We start from the raw sequence: 18557 nt of genomic DNA on the forward strand, positions 1-18557 counted from the left end.
TGGCTCTTGGGCTTGGAGGACAGGCCCATTCATTACTTCAAAACCCATGTTTTCACTACTGTAATTTTACCAGAGATTTTTCTTTTTTCTGTTTTTTCCCCCTTTGGAGACAGGGTCCCACTATATAGCCCTGGCTGTCCTGGAACTCACTCTGTGGATCAGGCTGGCCTCAAAGTCACAGAGATCCACCTGCCTCTGCCTCCTGGGTCTAGGATGAAAGGTGTGTGCTACTACACCCAGCGCTCACTAGAGACTCTTGTATCACTGGACAAAATTAATCTCCAGAGTGAAACCATCTTGTTCACTGACCAAAGCTAGGGCTACTGAGTTTTGCAGGTCACTTCTTTTTGTTGGTTTGTTGGTTTTGTTTTGCTTTTCGAGACAGGGTTTCTCTGTGTAACTGCCCTGGTTGTCCTGTAACTCACTCTGTAGATCAGGCTAGCCTCGAATTCACAGAGATCCATCTGCCTCTGCTTCCCAAGTGGCAGGATTAAAGGTGTGTGCCACCACCTCCCAGCTTGCAGAGTACTTCTTGAGGGCATGACTGCCAAACATCTGGCATCTCCATAGTTAAAGATGGGCCTAAGGAGAAAAAAATACGCAGCTTTGATATGCTGGTGACAGATATGTATATTTCATGTGGATTAAAATACATACATGGGCAAATATTTACCTCCATTTCTTCAGTGAACTTCATAAAGGAGAACAGTCAATCCCTCATTCAGAGGATGAGCATCATAGTTACCAAGCAAATCTCAGACGATCTGTTTGCACGAAGCGTTCTCAATGATGAAGAAGTCGCCAATATTTGCTGTAAGAAGGTAGATCAGGACGCTGCGCGAGAAATCATTCATATGATTCTGAAGAAGGGCTCGGAGGCCTGCAGCCTCTTTCTTAAGAATCTTGAGAAGCGGGACTCTACTGTGTATCAGGACTTAACTGGACAAAGTAAGTATTGCTTTGCTCACCTCTGTCCCACCATAAGGACCTAAACTGTGCAGAACACCCCAGTCCCTGCCGTGGAATTTCAGCTCATCCTCCTCCTTTGCGTGACTGGCCAGGGACTTCGAGTCATTCACAGCAGACATTTGAGAGTGGAACCATATAAGTAACCCCAGAGCTGGGCAAGAAGTGAGTTATGTATAGCCTCCCTTCAAAGTGCAAGTGGAGTGCTGGCTGCGCTGGCATCGGCTACTATGGGAGCTCTGGGGAGAATGAGGAAGGTGGAAGGGGAGACTGAAGCCAGACTGGGCTATATCAATGTGCTGTCTGAAAGAAAACATTTAGCTAGAACACCACCACACGTAGCCAGCAGTCCTCAGTCAGTCATCTGTGGGTGAGTGGCCCCACCGACGACATGTCCTCCTGCCGCAGTGACATGGAAAAGTCACCGCTGCACTTTCCATTGGGACAGCCATTTCATCGTCATCGAGCTGGACCTCCAACTCCTCATTTGAACTATTCTAAATTAATAAGTTGTGTAATTGGCTTAAATTTATCCCACCCTATATTCTCAGCCCAGCCTTTCACTTTTCCTAACTAAAACCAAGGCTCCTCTCATTTTCCACCTGCTGCTGTAAGATTTGATGGCAAGAAAAGGGAAAGGGAAGGTAGAGAAGGGATGAGGGGAAGAGGGCCCAGGGAAACTGATGGGTGTGTGGAGCCTGTCGTGGTATCTTAGAACCAGGACAGACAGTCAAAGTCATCCCCAGCTGATTCTCGGCACCTTTGCCATTCATCCCCCTGAGCTCTGGGCTTTGAGGATGTCTTGGTCAGAGTTTCTATTGCTGCACCGGAACACCATGACTAAAAAGCAAGTTGGGGAAGAAAGGGTTTATTTAAATTACACTTCAGCATTGCTGTTCATCACTGAAGGAAGTCAGGATAGGAATTCAAGCAGGGCAGGATCCTAGAGGCAGGAGCTGATGCAGAGGCCATGGAGGGGTGCTGCTTACTGGCTTGCTCCTCATAGCTTACTCAGCCTGCTTTCTTATAGAACCCAGGACCACCAGCCCAGGGATGGCACCACCCACCATGGCCTGAGCCCTCCCACATTGATCACTAATTGAGAAAAGGCCCTACAGCTGCATCTCAGGGGGGCATTTCCTCAGTTGAGGCTCCTTCCTCTCTGATGACTCTAGCTTATATAAAGTTGATACAAAGCCAGCCAGTTCAGAGGCGATGCAGAATCTACCCCTCCATAACATCATCTCTTTTCTAACAGGTATTTTTCATCAGAACACAGATGAAGACTTGGATGTCCTGGCTCAGAATTTAAAATACTTATATGACAGCCCCACCTTTCTGAACTTCTATCCCCTGGGTCAAGATATCGACATCATTTTTAATCTGAAGCGCACCTTCACGGAACCTGTCCTGTGGAGGAAGGACCATCGTCATCATCGTGTGGAGCAGCTAACCCTGGGCAGTCTTTTGGAGGCTCTCCAGAGCCCCTGCCTCATTGAAGGGGAGTCTGGCAAAGGGAAGTCCACCCTGCTACAGAGAATTGCCATGCTCTGGGCCTCAGGGGAGTGCAAAGCTCTGAACAGGTTCAAACTGGTCTTCTTTGTCCGCCTGAGCAGCGCCAGCAGGGGACTGTTTGAAACGGTGTGTGACCAGCTCCTGAATGTACCCGACTCCATTAGCAAGTCAGGGTTCAAGGCTATGCTGTTGAAACTGCAGCAGGAAGTCCTCTTTCTCCTCGATGGTTACAATGAATTCCAGTCCCAGAACTGCCAGGAAATCGAAGACCTGATAAAGCAAAACCATCGTTTCAAGAACATGGTTATTGTCACTACCACCACCGAGTGCCTGAGACATATCAGACATGTTGGCGCCTTGACTGCTGAGGTTGGGGATATGACAGAAGACAGCGCCCAGGTTCTCATCCAAGAAGTGTTGATAAAGGAGCTGGCTGACGGCCTGTTATCCCAGATCCAGGTGTCCAAGTGCTTGAGAAATCTGATGAAGACCCCTCTCTTTGTGGTGATCACCTGTGCAATCCAGATGGGCAGGAAGGAATTCAAAGATTACACACAAACCACGCTGTTCCAAACCTTCTACGACCTCCTGATAAAGAAAAACAAGCACAGACACAGAGGTGGGGCTGAGAGTGATTTTGCCAGGAGCCTGGACTGCTGCGGAGACCTGGCCCTGGAGGGCGTGTTCTCCCACAGGTTTGCCTTTGAGCCTGAGGATCTGTCCAGCATGAATGAGGATGTCCTGGTGGCCACTGGGCTCCTCTGTAAGTACACAGCTCAGAGGCTGACAGCCAAGTATAAATTCTTTCATAAATCATTCCAAGAGTACACAGCTGGACGCAGACTTAGCAGCTTGTTGATTTCCAGAGAACCGGCGGAGGTGAGCAAGGGGAATGAGTATCTGAAGAGAATGGTTTCCATCTCCGACATCACATCCCTGTATGGCAATCTGCTCCTCTACACGTGCGGGTCATCCACAGACGCCACCAGGGCTGTCATGAGGCACCTTGCACTGGTGGCTGAGCATGGCAGCTTACAAGGGCTTTCTGTCACCAGGAGGCCTCTCTGGAGGCAGGAATCTCTACAGAGCATGAGAGACACCACTGAGCAAGATGATTTGAAAGCCAAGAATATAAATTCTTTTGTGGAGTGTGGCATCAGTTTATTCTCTGAGAGCATATCTAAATCAGAGCTGAGCCAAGAATTTGAAGCTTTCTTTACTGGTAAAAGTTTATTCATTGACTCAGAGAACATTCCTGATTACTTATTTGACTTCTTTGAACAATTACCTAACTGTGTAAGCGCACTGGACTTTGTGAAGCTGGACTTCTATGGAAGAGCTACCGCTTCACAGCACAAGGCTGTCAAGAACAACCCCGGAGTCCACATGGAAGGCCCCTCAGAAACCTACATTCCCAGCCGGGCTGTGTCTTTGTTCTTCAATTGGAAGCAGGAATTCAAGACTCTAGAGGTCACTCTCCGGGATATCAGCAAGTTGGATAAACAAGACATCAAACATCTGGGGAAGATATTCAGCTCCGCCACCAACCTTCGGCTGTACATCAAGAGATATGCAGCTGTGGCTGGAAGTCTCAGCTCAGTCCTCCGGACTTGTAAGAACATCTGTTCCCTTGCCGTGGAAGCCAGTTCCCTCACCATAGACGACGAGCAGCACATCACGTCAGTGACAAACCTCCAGAACCTGAGCATTCACGGCTTGCAGACTCAGGGGCTGCCAGGTATGGGCACATCCGAAGGATGCAATCAAGACTGGCTGGTCCTGCGCTAGTGCTGGATGCTGAGACTTCTGTGAACGGCTCTAATGCTTTCTTATCTCCTTGGCGCATCCCTGAACCAACTTACCCTCTCTGTATTTCCTCTGTCCTTCATTTCAGCTGTCTTGAGGCTCTCTGTTGCTCCTGCCTCCAATTGCAATCTGGAAGTTTTCAGCTGCCAAAGATTTATGTGTTTTATGTCTCTCCTCTCCTCTCCTCTCCTCTCCTCTCCTCTCCTCTCCTCTCCTCCCCTCCCCTCCCCTCCCTTCCCCTCTCCTCCCCTCCCTCTCTTCCATTCCTCTCCCCTCCCCTCTCCTCTCTTCCCTTCCTCTCCCCAACCCCCTCTCCTCTCTTCCCTTCCTCTCCCCAACCCCCTCTCCTCTCTTCCCTTCCTCTCCCCTCCTCTCTCCTCCCCTCTCCTCTTCTCTCTTCTTCTGTCCTCTCCAGTCCTCTCTTCTCTCCTCCCCTCCCTCCTCTCCCTTCCTCTTCTCTCCTCTCCTCTCCTCTCCTGTCCTGTCCTCTCCACTCCTCTCTTCTTGCCTCCCCCTCCTTCCTCTCCTCTCCCTTCCCCTTCCCTCCTTTCCTCTCCTCTTTTCTCCTCCTGTTCTTTCTTCTTCTCTCCTTTCTTACCTTCTCTCATCTCCTCCTCACCCAAGTTCCATCCACTTCTTTCCCCTCTCCTTTCCCAGTCCCCTTTTCAATACAGGGTCTCATGCAGCCCAGACTTGCCTCACACCTACTGCAATCCTCTTGCTTCAGCCCTCCAAGTGCTGGGATTATAGGCATGATCACCACATCTGGCTATCTTTTATCTTTCTGTTCAATTCCATTATATTTGAACAGCATGCTTCCAGCAGAGTACACCACCCATTTCTGACAAAATAACCACGTTTATGTGACTATTGTGAGCACTAGCTACCCTTTGTGATAACTAAAATCTTCTGATTGGTAATAGGAATGACAGTGGTGGTAAACAAGGACAGCACCGGGGAGGGACACATGCCGATCTGTTTTCCTTTGGCAGGTGGTCTGACTGACAGCTTGGGTAATCTGAAGAACCTCGTGAAGCTCGTCCTGGACAACATTGGGATGAAGGAGGAAGATGCTAAAAACCTAGGTCAGATATTTGTTTCTTCAATATTTTGTTTGTTTCTTTAATTATTTATTTTTTAATTTTATATGCATTGGTGTCTTGCCTGCGTGTATGTCTGTGTGAGGGTGTCAGATCTTAGAGTTACAGACAGTTGTGAGCTGTCATGTGGGTGCTGGGAATTGAACCTGGGTCCTCTGGAAGAGCTGTCAGTGCTCTTAACTGCTGAGTCATCTTTCCAGCCCCTCTTTAGTATTATTATTCCTGTAGGTACAATGGTAAGAATGGTTAGTTTGAGATTATTTGGCACAAGTTGCATCTATAAAAGGCAAGATCCTTATGTGTGGGGGGGCATGTGCATGGCGTGGTTCATGTGTGGAGGTGTGGTGGTTTGAATAGGAACAGCCCCCAGCCGGGCACTGGTAGTGGCACATCACATGCCTTTAATCCTAACATTTAGGAGGCAGAAGTGGGTGGATCTCTGTGAGTTCAAGGCCAGCCTGGTCTACAGAGTACCAGGACAAGCACCAAAGCCACACAGAGAAACCCTGTCTCAGGAAAAAAAAAAAAAGACAAAAACATCCCCCATAGGCTTATATATTTCAATGCTTAGTAACCATGGAGTAGAACTCTTTGAAAGGATAAGAAGGGTCACGAAGTATGCCTTTGTTGGAGGAGGTGTGTCACTGGGGTGGGCTTTGAGGTTTCAAAAACCCATGGCAGGCCCAGTCTCTCTCTCTCCCTGCTGCCTGTGAATCAGAATGTAGAACTCTCAGGTACTTCTCCAGCACCATGTCTGCCTCTGTGCTGCCATGCTCCCTACCATGATGACAATGGACTACTGGAAGTCTCTGAAACAGTAAGCTGTAGAAGGAATGGCGGGCTGTGTCCCGCCACCCAGCTAGCTTTACCCAAAATAATTACACGGAAACTGTATTCTTTTAAATACTGGCCCATTAGTTTCAGCCTCTTATTGGCTAATTAACCCATATTTAGTAATCTGTGTAGCACCATGAGGTGAATCGCTTACCAGGAGAGATCTTAACCTGCATCCATCTCAGAGAGGAGAGGCATGGCGACTGCCTATGGCGACTGCCTGAAGCGTCTCCCCCACTCTGCTTCCTTTCTCCCACAATTCTGTTCTGTCTACTCCGCCTACCTAATTTTCTGTCGCTTAAAGGGCCAAGGCAGTTTCTTTATTAATAATGAAAGTAACACATAGACACTCCTTCATCAGTAAGCCAGTCCCAATTAAATGCTTTCCTTTCTAAGAGTTGACATGGTCGCTTGGCGGTGGTGGCACACACTTTTAATCCCAGCACTTGGGAGACAGAGGCAGGTGGATTTCTGTGAGTTCAAGGCCACCCTGGTCTACAAAGACAGTTCCAGGACAGGCTCCAAAAGCTACTTAGAGAAACCCTGTCTCATAGTGTCTCTTCACAGCAGTAGCACAGTGACTAAGGAGCTCAGAGGATGACTGTGGAGTCTGTCCTCACCTTCCACCTCTTTTGAGACAGGGTCTTTTTGTTGACTGTTGCTGTATTCTGTATATGTGGCTTGATGACCCAGAAGCTCCTGGAGAATCCCTTGTCTCTGCCTGCCAATCAGTGTAGGAGCACAGGGAATAAAGACGCATGCTACATGCTTAGCTGTGCATTCTGAGGATTTGAAGTTAGGTCACTGTGCATGTGCTGTGTGTACTCACTGGAACATCGCCCTGGTCCCAGTAATCTGCTTTATGAACTCATGACCACCTTGCTCTCGTGGGGCGTGCTCCATCTCCCAGGAATCCTTCAGCAGGATTCCGTTCATACTGTACCCCTTATTGGCTAGCTCTTACATCTTACTTTAACCCATTTTCATTATTTTATATTTACCACAAGGCTTGTGGCCTACCGGCAAAGTTCCAGTGCATCTGTCTCTGGCGGTGGCTACATGTCATCTCTAAACTCTGCCTCCCTTCTCCCAGCATTCAGTTTAGTTTTCCCCACCTAGATCTACTCTGCCCTATCACAGGCCAAGACAGTTTCTTTATTAATCAATGATATTCACAGCATACAGAAGGGAATCCCACATCACCTTTCTTTTCTGTTTAAATAAAAAGAAAGGTTTTTACTTTAACACAGAAAAAATACATATAACAGGTATCTAACAAGAATTACAGTTACAAAATTTATAACTAATTTATTTTTATCATAACTAAGGAAACTATAATTATAACTATCTAATCTTCAACTCCATCAAATACTCCATAAGGATATAATACTACCTAAGTAAACAGGAAATGCACTGTAAGCAACTTCCAAAACTCTAGAAATCACAGAGACATCTCACTGTCTGGACAGTCACCCAAAGTTCTTCTGTAACATTGGGGCATCTATCTTCAACCCACAGGCCTATAGTATACAGCAGACTTTTCGGTGAAGCAGGAAATTTGAAGATCTGTTCTGCCTTGTAATGGCAAAGTTCATCAGCTTTCTTCTGTGTCCTGCAGAATGTCTGGCAGACTCTTTCATGAAGCAGGAACCCCAAAGGACTGTCTCACTTTTAGGCAAGTTCAGCAGTCATTTCTCTGTGGGTCCTGCATGTTTAGTTCATTCAGCATAACATCAAGCAGTCCAGGCAAGAGCAGTATCCTTCCCAAATGGCTAACAAACTCCACAAGGAGCCCCTTTGATAACCATCTTCCTCTTGAAGTAATTGGTGCTGCCAGAAGTAGATGTGTCTCATTGTCATGAAAAGCCCTAAGTTCTTAAAACATTTTAAATGCCATATTATGAAGGTCTCTGAAAGATTTGAAGAATATCTATCTAACTGAAATATATCCCTATATATCTAGAAAACCTAACTATCATGACAAGCTTGACTATTATAGATGACTATTGACCTATATTTCTTAACTATACATTACATTTTTAAATGAGCTACACAAACACAATACCTTAATCAAGAGCAGAAATATATATATATATATAAATTGATCTTAAATTTGTATCAGCAAATCAAGAACCATATCAATGCAAATCTCATTAGCATATGAGATTTAATGTAAACAAATGTTTATAAACAATCATTTAGGGAATTTAGGAATAATTCTTTCCAAACTGCTTCGTGCATTTTGTTGGGCAAAGTAATTTTGGGGGGTGTTCACAGTGACCTTTTGAGGGGTCTTGGTCCATCAAACCACATTAATCTTAAAGGATTCCACAGATTTTCATCCTCTGTGGAAAGAAAAGAAGAACCTCTTTTCCAAAGCAACATATCCTTTCTATTTTTTTTTTTTTTTTTTTTTGCTTTTTTTTTTTTTTTTTTTTAAGAAACGGTTTCACTGTAGTTTTAGAACCTTCCCTGGAACTAGCTCTTATAGACAAGACTGGCCTTGAACTCACAGAGAACTGCCTGCCTCTGCCTCCCAAGTGCTGGGATTAAAGCTGTGTGCCACCACTGCCTGCTTAAAGCAGCATATCCTTAGACCCAAGTTTTGGAATCAAGATACCTTCGCAGAGAGCGGCTGATCGCAGTCCGGAGCAGGTGGAACATTATGGCCGACATGCAAAATCTTGTAGAAAGATTGGAGAGGGCAGTGGGCCGCCTGGAGGCAGTGTCACACTCCTCTGACATGCACTGTGGCTACGGAGACAGCTCTTCAAAAGGAGCAGTTCCATATGTGCAAGCCTTTGACTCGCTGCTTGCCAATCCCGTGGCAGAGTACTTGAAGATGAGTAAGGAGACTGGGGGAGACGTGCAGGAACACGCAGAGATGGTCCACACAGGCCTGACGTTGGAGCGAGCTCTTCTGGTTACAGCTTCTCAGTGCCAGCAGCCAGCCGGTAATAAGCTTTCTGGTTTGTTGGCACCAATCTCAGAGCAGATCCAAGAAGTCATAACCTTCCGGGAGAAGAACCGAGGCAGCAAGTTCTTCAACCACCTGTCGGCTGTCAGTGAAAGCATCCAGGCCCTGGGCTGAGTGGCTCTGGCTGCAAAGCCCGGCCCCTTTGTGAAAGAGATGACCGACGCTGCATGTTTTACACAAACAGGTCCTCAAGGAGTACAAAGATGTGGATAAGAAGCATGTCGACTGGGTCAAAGCTTACTTGAGCATATGGACAGAACTGCGGGCTTATATTAAGGAGTTCCACACCACTAGCCTGGCCTGGAGCAAGACGGGGCCTATGGCAAAAGAACTGAGTGGATTGCCATCCGGACCCTCTGTTGGATCAGGTCCCCCTCCACCCCCACCAGGCCCACCTCTTCCTCCAGTCCCTACCAGTTCCAGTTCCTACAACTCTGCTTCCCGCTCAGCACTGTTTGCACAGATTAATCAGGGGGAGAGCATCACACATGCCCTGAAACATGTATCTGATGGCATGAAGACTCACAAGAACCCTGCCCTGAAAGCTCAGAGTGGGCCAGTTTGGAGTGGCACCAAACCCTTCTCTGCACCTAAACCTCAAACCAGCCCCTCCCCCGAACCAGCCCCAAAGAAGGAGCCAGCTCTGCTGGAACTGGAAGGCAAGAAGGGGCAAGTGGAAAAACCAGGAGAATGTTTCCAACCTGTTGATCGAGGACACTGAGCCGAAACAGGTGGCTTACATATACAAGTGTGTCAACACGACATTGCAAATCAAGGGCAAAATTAACTCCATTACAGTAGATAACTGTAAGAAGCTCGGCCTGGTGTTTGATGACGTGGTGGGCATTGTGGAGATAATCAGTAGTAGAGATGTCAAAGTTCAGGTGATGGGAAAAGTGCCAACCATTTCCATTAACAAAACAGATGGCTGCCATGCTTACCTGAGCAAGAGCTCCCTGGACTGCGAGATAGTCAGTGCCAAGTCTTCTGAGATGAACGTCCTCATTCCTACAGAAGGCAGAGATTTTAACGAGTTTCCAGTCCCTGAGCAGTTCAAGACCTTGTGGAATGGGCAGAAGTTGGTCACCACAGTGACAGAGATCGCTGGATAAGCGAATGCCCGCGGGTCCTGCGCCCTCCCCTTTCACACCATGGGATACATCTGTATGGAGACGGTTCTTTTCTAGATTTCCTCTACCTTTCTGCTCTTAAACTGCTTCTCTATTCTGAGAAGCCCAGCTACCTGCCTTCACTGAATATACCTCAGGCTGAGAATGGGCGGGACAGCAGGTCAGTGGATCTCTGGCGGGAAGGTGCTTGGCTCCGCACCAGCGCAGCTCCACCACAGTCCGTGCTTAAGAGCTGCAGGCCCAGGCTGGAGCTTTCAGCTTTGGGGGTCATTCTATCAACAAATAGTCCTTGGGGGGGAAACATCCTGGAAACAAACAGATCAGAATATGTTCTAATCAAACAGCGAGCATGGCGGTAGTAGGAGCCAGTGTGACTCCGTAAGGTTCTAACCAATCTAATTGTTCATCGTTGAGAAGTGAGGCCAGGGTTGCACTGAACCAAAGGCTAAGGCTTGCCACTCAGCATTCCAAGCAGACTTGTTTCCTAAAAGCATTCCTTCATTCTGCATTCCATTCTGGGTCAGCCTCAACCACAAAGTAGCAGGCTTTCTGCTCTCAGCTGCAGTAGCAGTACCATTTTTGAGGGGAAAAAAAAAGCCTCAACCCTTTTCCCTTCCTCTGGGATGACCACCTTGGTTCTCATGGGGCCAGCTTAAAAAGCAAAGCAAAGCAGCACACCATTCCAAGGAGTCTGGCGGTCCTCTTCCCTGCCCATGCCTGTCATGCTCGGCAGCTTAGTGCCGCATTGAGGGCCCTGAGCAGGACTGAGACCTCCATTGCAGGTTGTCTGGGTCTTGATTTCCCTACGAATCTTGCATAGCATTGCTATTGTAAATTCCAGCTCTCCCTCTAGGACACACTGACCAAAATATGCAACGTTTTTTGTTTTGTTTTGTTTTTGGTGGGAAGAGAGATTGTCCTGTGACTTCTTGCCCATTTCCTGAGGCCTGTGGAAATAAACCTTTATGTACTTAAAGTTATACAGAAAATAGAATAAAGTTAATACCCCAAAAAAAGATACCTTCACAATATATAGGTTGGTTTAGCTTAACAGCCCATACAATGAACTGCCTCTCTGTACTTAGCTCCTTCACAGTCAAAAAATTCAAAGAAAACACAATATTATACATAATCCAGGCTTTCTATGTATATGCCATCTTTTTGTGGCTTATTTTTCTTTACTCCTTTTAATCTATGACTGTCTGTATTGTGTCTCTTTAAAAACTTTACCTTTTTTATTTTTATTTTTAAAAAACTTCTTTTTAATATTTATTTATTATGTATACAATATTCTGTATGTGTGTCTGCCTGCAGGCCAGAAGAGAGCACCAGACCCCATTACAGATGGTTGTGAGTGGCCATGTGGTTGCTGGGAATTGAACTCAGGACCTTTGGAAGAGCAGGCAATGCTCTTAACCTCTGAGCCATCTCTCCAGCCCCGACTTTACCTTTTTGAAAAAAAAAAACCATTTACTTCTTTTTATAACTGTCTATGTTCTTTTTCTTCTCTCTCCCAAGCTTATGTACATTTATCCAACACTGTGACCCATTTAGAGGCTTTTTCCATCTGAATTTGTCTTTATATTGTGTATCTGTAATTCTTTTCTGACCCTTTCCCAACCCTAACTTTGGGGAAATTTTCTAATGGCAAGATATATCTGATAAAAAGCATTTGTTAGTTTTATAGGTTACTTCAGATTAAAAGGCCATGATGCTTAATGAACTATCATCTCTTCTAATTAGGAGGTGTTTCTTGTTCAAATTGAATCTTTATCAATTTTGATGGTATCCATACCCTTTCTTCTGTGGAAACAAAAGCAAAACCTTTTTCTCAATGTAACATATGTCCTGGTTTCCATTCTGAGGTCAGTACATCTTTAATGTATATTGTCTGATATAATTCTATAGTTTTCTCTACTATCCACTGTCTCTCCACAGCTGTTGCTCCTTTCTCATTAGCATTTCGAAAATTCAAAGTTAGTAAAGCACTGTGCAATCTATTTCTGGGGGTATTTATCATCTCTTTCTGTTTATTTAACATATCCTTTAGAGTTTGATTTGATCTTTCTATAACTGCCTAGCCTATAAGATTTTGTGGTATACCTGTAATATGCATTATATTATAATAAGCAAAAAACTGCTTTATTTTCTTAGAGACATACTGGAGCATTGTCTGTCTTTATTTGTACAGGTATAACCATGGTGGCCATAACTTCTAGCAAATGTGTGATTCCCCAGTCAGCCTTTTTCAAATTCAAAGCAGTTTCCCATTAAAAACCTGAATAGGTATCAACGATGTTATTTACATATTTCAGTTTTCCAAATTCTACAAAATGGAACACATCCATCTGTCATATTTTATTCCTTTGAATACCCTTTGGGTTACTTTTTACAGATTGTAGTGCTTGGTTGTAGAAAGAACAAGTAGGACATTTCTTCATAATTTCCTTGGTTTGTTGCCACAGGATGAAAAGTTTTTTTAAATCTTTGCTGTTGACATGATATTTTTATGAAATTCTGAGGACTCCAGCACATTTCCAATCAATAATTGATTGATTTCTGCATTAGCTTGTGCTAGAGAACCTGGCAGACCCATATGGAATCAGATGTGTGTTATGAATATGGAATAATGCCTATTCCTGATTATATCTTATGTCTGAATAAATAATAAAGTCAATTCTGTATCATCTGGTATAAACCCAGCAGTTTCAATATGCAAAACAACTCTTTCTGCATGTTTCAAATTGGTAACTGTGGAGAGGTTCTTTAAAATCCCTTAGTACCATGAAAATAGCATAATCCAGAAGGGAGGGGCATTCTGGACAAATTATTCTTAGAAAAAACATTGTTTCTAGGAAAGCCCTGTCTACACTCCCTTTTAAGTTGACCTTGCTTGCCAGAATTATAACATTTGATATTTCAATTTTTCTTCAAATTTCTGGAAATCACCTCTCCTATCCATGCATCATCGCGGTATGAGATTCAATGTTAACTGTATCTCAATCCATTCCTCCAAAAGTGCTGACCTTGCCTTTAATGGCCTAATTATCCATTTGAATAGAGAATTCACCTTTTCAAAAGCCAGAGATTCAATTATTATTTTCTGACTTCTGAATTTGGTATCATTCTTTTTACTGCTGATGTCAATCTTGTAAGAAATCCATGAAGGTTTCTTTTGGGCCCTGTATGACGTCAGTAAATGATTCAGTCTTCTTCCCTACTTCTTCAGTTCTGTCCCAAGCATTCAAAGCTGGCTTTATGCATGACATAAAGCCAGGATGTGACCATCATATACAGATTTCCTTTCTATCATAGCATAATTTCCTTTTCTAAGAATTTGATTAGGAGATTTCCCTACCTCTAGCTTTACTCCATTGTTCGATAACATTAGCCTCTTCTCTGAACTCCACTGTAATTGTGGACCAGGCTCTAAAACATCTTTTACCAATTCTATCCAGTCTCCAGGGATAATTCTTATTGCAAACGGACCATGAGTTTAACATTTGCCTCACAAAAGGTGAATGCATGCCACATGAGATTATTGCTTCTTTGAATCTCCTTAAATCTAATATTGACACAGCTCTTACTCTATCAATTGGCAATTCCTAGATATTAAGACTGGTTGTTTGAAAACCTTAGGCTGTTCCTCTATAGAGACTATAAGAATAGTCTTATAAAGCAATGCTGAAATTGGTTCTCCATTAAATTCCTCTGTCTGTATTTGAATATCTCTGTGATCTATTTTATTAGGTTTTTCTAAGTCCCTGTATCTTAGCACTCAGATTAACCAACTTTTTTAGTGATAAAACAAAAGTGATAAAGTGTCACAATTAACATCACATAAACTCCACCTAAATTAGATATCGTCCTATTAAATTGTCCCATTTTCAAATTGTCTAGCATATTGTCGTTCAGGGACCCAAATCCCTCTATTGTAATGGTTTTTTTTTCTCATTTTTAATGTGGGAAAAAGCTCTCTTTTAACTAATTCTTCTATCTAAGAATTCCCAATTGTCTTACCAAATCTACTGATGATGTTGATGAGGATGTGGGGCTGACTGGCTGCTGCTGCGTAGAACAGTGAAAGCCCGACTGGATTCCAAGGCAGCTGCTTAGTTGGGCAGCATCCTGAGAAGGAAGTTCTGGGAGAGCCCGCAACCTATGGTGGGGGAGAGAGAAATTGTTCAGAAAAAGCACGTGTGGCTGTTGGCGGGGGTGAGGGGGTGGGGAGGTGGAGGGGTAGGGAGGCTGCAGAGGCTGCCCGAAGGCAGAGCCAGTCAGTGGAGGGAGGGGAGTGCTGTGGCTTTTGGAACCCAGGTGCTTCTGGAGTTTGGGTGGCAGCTGGAGACTGTTTCAGAGAGGCTACGTCAGGAAAATCCCAAACTTACTCACAGACTTGAGGAGAAAAAGAAAAACAAAAAAAAACCTAGCCGGGTGGGACTGGACCCCCATGTGGAGCTCTGGCCTGTGCTGGTGGCTAGAAAGTCACAGGCAAACAGCCTTGTCATGAATTTGTATCCCAAACGTTGGGTACCAGCTATAGCTCAAATAATAAAAGTCCAGAGATAGATATTGGGACTCAACCTGAAGATCAGAAAAGCAAAGCCGCCAAGTCACTAGAGAGCTCATACCTCAGTGAAATCTTCAGACTGAAAGAGAGCGAGTTCCTGTCTCCTTCTACCTTATATTTCTCCCTAGTGCTGGAATTAAAAGCATGTACCACTCCACCTGGCCTCTATGGCTACCTAGTGTGGCTTCTGGAATTAAAGGTGTGTGCCACCACTGCCTGGCCTGTATGGCTGACTAGTGTGGCTGCTTGGTACTGATCTTCAGGCATGCTTTATTTATTAAAACACAAATAATATCCCACTATACTTAATATGCCACTATACTACTGATTGAATCACATACATTGTAGTGATATTTTGTTTATGTTCTTACAAATAAAGCTTGCCCGAATGTCAGAGTGCAGACCTTAGCCACTAGAGGCCAGGGAGTACTGGCACACACCTTTAATTCCAGAACTAAGGACAGAGGCAGACGGATCTCTGTTAGTTCAAGGCTAACCTGGGCTATGCACGATTGAATCTCTAAAAGAGAAACAGAGTTCACACAAAGGTGATCCTTGCACTTGGGATCCCATGCCTTTAATCCCAGCACTAGGAAGGCAGAGACAGGAATGATAGGGTGGAGAAAGAACTGTTAGACAGAAGGAGACAGGAACATAGGGTAGGAACATAGGGTAGTCTGGACTGTTATACAGAAGGAGACAGGAACATAGGGTAGTCTGAGGTTTGGTGTGGACAGCTGCAGCTGGAGGTTTGGAGGAGACGCAGTCTGGAGATGCAGTCTGAGGACATGATTGCCCCTTCAGTCTGAGCATTGGTAGAGGTAAAAGGTCTCTCTAGTGCCTGGCGCTCTGCTTCTCTGATCTTCAGCATTAACCCCTATATCTGACTCTGGGTTTTTAGTATAAAGACCAACTAGAATTCATGCTTCAATACATTATCTGCCGTTTCCCCTAAGCTCCTAACAATGGGATTGATAAAACCTTGGTCTGAGGGATGCACCTCAATGGTAGAGCACTTGCTTAGCATGCACAGAGCCCGGGTGAAAACTCCAATACCAAAGAAGTGGAAAGGGAGACAGCTAGGATCCAAAAGTCACCATGTATTTCTTTCATGTGTACCATTGACTCAGGATGTGTATTGATGATTTAAGTTCCATCTAATCAATCCTAAAGGCCACATCAATGCCAGGCCTAAGAATGAGGGGCACTCTAGCCCACCTACAGTTGACTGTACCGTGGGTAGAAGCATCCTCTGGCCCTGGCAGAACATACTGCTCCAGGTGTAGTGTTCGCTGGAGGGAGTCCGTCTGTCCTGTGTCACAGTCCAGGGCCAGGCAGTGGCATTGGCCCTCCATGTGGCTGTAGCACCCGCTGCCCCTCTGAACTCAGTCTCTTGAGGGCAGTAAAGTCCAGGAAGAAAGAGCATGTCTGGAATCTAGCAGCAGGCAGCCTCAGCAGGAAGCTCCTGAGCCAGCCTGGGCTAAATAGTAAGACTCTCCCTATGTAGAAATGTATGTTTGTGGTGACAAACACCTTCAGTCCCAGCACTCAGATGCTAGAGGCAGGGGAAATGCATAAATATTTTTTAAAAGAACAGGAAACTGAGAGCCGGAGAGGTGGCTTAGAGGTTAAGATCGCCTGCTGCTTTTCCAGAGGTCCTGAGTTTAGTTCCCAGCACCCACATGGTGGCTCACACCACCTGTAATGAGATCTGGTGTGCAGGCAGAACAGCATACACATAGTAAATAAATAAATCTTTAAGAAAGAAAAAGAAGACGAAACTGTTTCTTCTCAGTTGTCACCCTTCCGCTCTGCGAATCTGGGTTTAACCAGATAAGCGTGGTCTGCTCATATACTTCTTTCCCCTTTTCTCGTAGCCAAAGGCCTGGGAAACCTGAAGAAGATGAGCTTATTTCATCTGACTCATTTGTCTGATATCGGGGAGGGGATGGATTCCATAATTGAGTCTCTGTCGGGAGAACCCTGTGACCTGCAAGAGATGAAGTTGGTGGCCTGCTGTCTGACGACCAATTCTGTGAAAACCCTAGGTAATCAGGGGAACCCTTGTGCCCCTCAGGGGACACACAGCGGAACACTGGACGTTTTCACATTAATGAGCTTTATCCAACTGAGAATCAAAATTATTAATGGCAATGAAAAGAGGACTGCAGGATAGTCGAAGATATTATAACCTCGAGAAAAAGTTATAAGTAAAAAAATTTTTTTTAAAATTCTCCATCTCAAAACATCCCTCGCCCCAATTTCCACCATTTTGTCAAAGTGTCATGATATAGTGACATCATCATATATAATGATGGAGCAAGAGAAGGATTGCCTCCATGTTGCTAGGCTTCTCAGTCTTCCCTTTGCTCTGTTAAGATGGACTTAGAATACAATGATACAACACTTCAGTCTTTTGAGTTCCCAAATATTACGCATACCAATTACAGAGAAAACTGTGCATATTTTTCAATAAACTGTTCAATTCAGACATGTCTTAAAATCGAGAGTTTGGGGCTGGAGACATGGATCAGCAGTTAAGATCACTGACTGTTCGTCCAAAAGACTTGGGTTCCATTCCTGGCACCCACACGGCAGCTTACCACCATCTGTATTAGGTCTCAGAGGATTCAGTACCCTCTTCTGGCACACACGTGGCACACAGGCATACATGCAGGCAGGACACCCATACAGGAAGTAATTTTTAAAGATTTAGTTTTTGGAAAATCGATGGCATAACCTTTTAATATTATTTATCTGTCTCACTATATATCTCTGGTTAGTCTGGAACTTGCTGTGTAGATCAGTCTTGCCTGGAACTCCTAGGAATCCCTTGCCTCATGAATGCTGGGTGAAAGGCGTGTCCCTTTGAAAGTCAGTCTATGGGGGCTAGCGATAACTTGGAGGTCAGGAGCGTTTGCGGCTCTTCCATCAGACTTGAGTGGTTTTCAGCACCCACATTTGGCAACTCACACATTTCTGAAACTCCAGCTTGAAGGGATTTGGTGCCACCTTCTGGCCTCTGGGGCAACTGCACTCCCTTGCTTATCCCCTCACATAGAAACACACACACACACACACACACACACACACACACACACACACACACGAATAAAAATAAATCAAAAAATAAGAGTATAATAGTGCTGGGAATCTATAAAGGTTGCCATGTTTACACTGATATAAACTTATAGCTAAAGAAGCCAATGGTTGGAAAAATCTAGACTGATACTGGGAACATAAAATGATAGGACACACCTTCATGTCTCCACTTTCACCAATAAACTGTAAGGGAGAAGAGAAAATATAAATATTGATGAAAACTTCACCTGCTTTTTAAATAGAAATTGACCTTTAATCTGTTGTACTAAACCTTTTTTCGCTGTGACAGAGAGTACTGTTTTAGTAACGGTATCTTGTTCTTCAGATCCCTAGTGCCTACCACTGCCTGTCACAGCCCACCAGGGCCTGTGCCCTAAGAGACCCCGACCCTAAAGCTGTGTGAGAAACATGGAGTTTTTCTCAGTTGTTTGAGACGGAGAACAGCTAAAGGCTGAAACTTGTCCCCTTTTAAAGCCACGTGAGACAGTTTATCCCTTTAAGAATATGTGAGAAGTGTCCAGGTGTGGTGACAAACACCTTCAGTCCCAGCACTCAGA

At 44.7% G+C, this 18557-nt stretch overlaps 2 protein-coding genes across 2 annotated transcripts in view; both read left to right on the forward strand.

The window, feature by feature from the left end:
- The window catches only part of Nlrc4 (NLR family CARD domain containing 4), a 37701-nt gene that overhangs the window by 6930 nt on the left and 12214 nt on the right, over window positions 1-18557 (forward strand). Inside the window, exons 3-6 of the mRNA XM_038319756.1 lie at window positions 688-948; window positions 2225-4219; window positions 5280-5372; window positions 16776-16946. Coding sequence (XP_038175684.1) covers window positions 688-948; window positions 2225-4219; window positions 5280-5372; window positions 16776-16946 — 2520 coding nt within the window. The remainder of the gene's footprint in view (window positions 1-687; window positions 949-2224; window positions 4220-5279; window positions 5373-16775; window positions 16947-18557) is intronic.
- LOC119807665 (adenylyl cyclase-associated protein 1-like) lies at window positions 8857-10366 on the forward strand. Its single transcript, XM_038319758.1, is given in 3 exon segments — window positions 8857-9371; window positions 9373-9877; window positions 9879-10366. Coding segments are annotated over 3 exon segments (1422 nt in total). The 5' UTR covers window positions 8857-8886; the 3' UTR covers window positions 10311-10366.

The sequence above is a fragment of the Arvicola amphibius genome, chromosome 2 (assembly GCF_903992535.2).
Source record: "Arvicola amphibius chromosome 2, mArvAmp1.2, whole genome shotgun sequence".
NCBI classification, from domain to species: Eukaryota; Metazoa; Chordata; class Mammalia; order Rodentia; family Cricetidae; genus Arvicola; species Arvicola amphibius.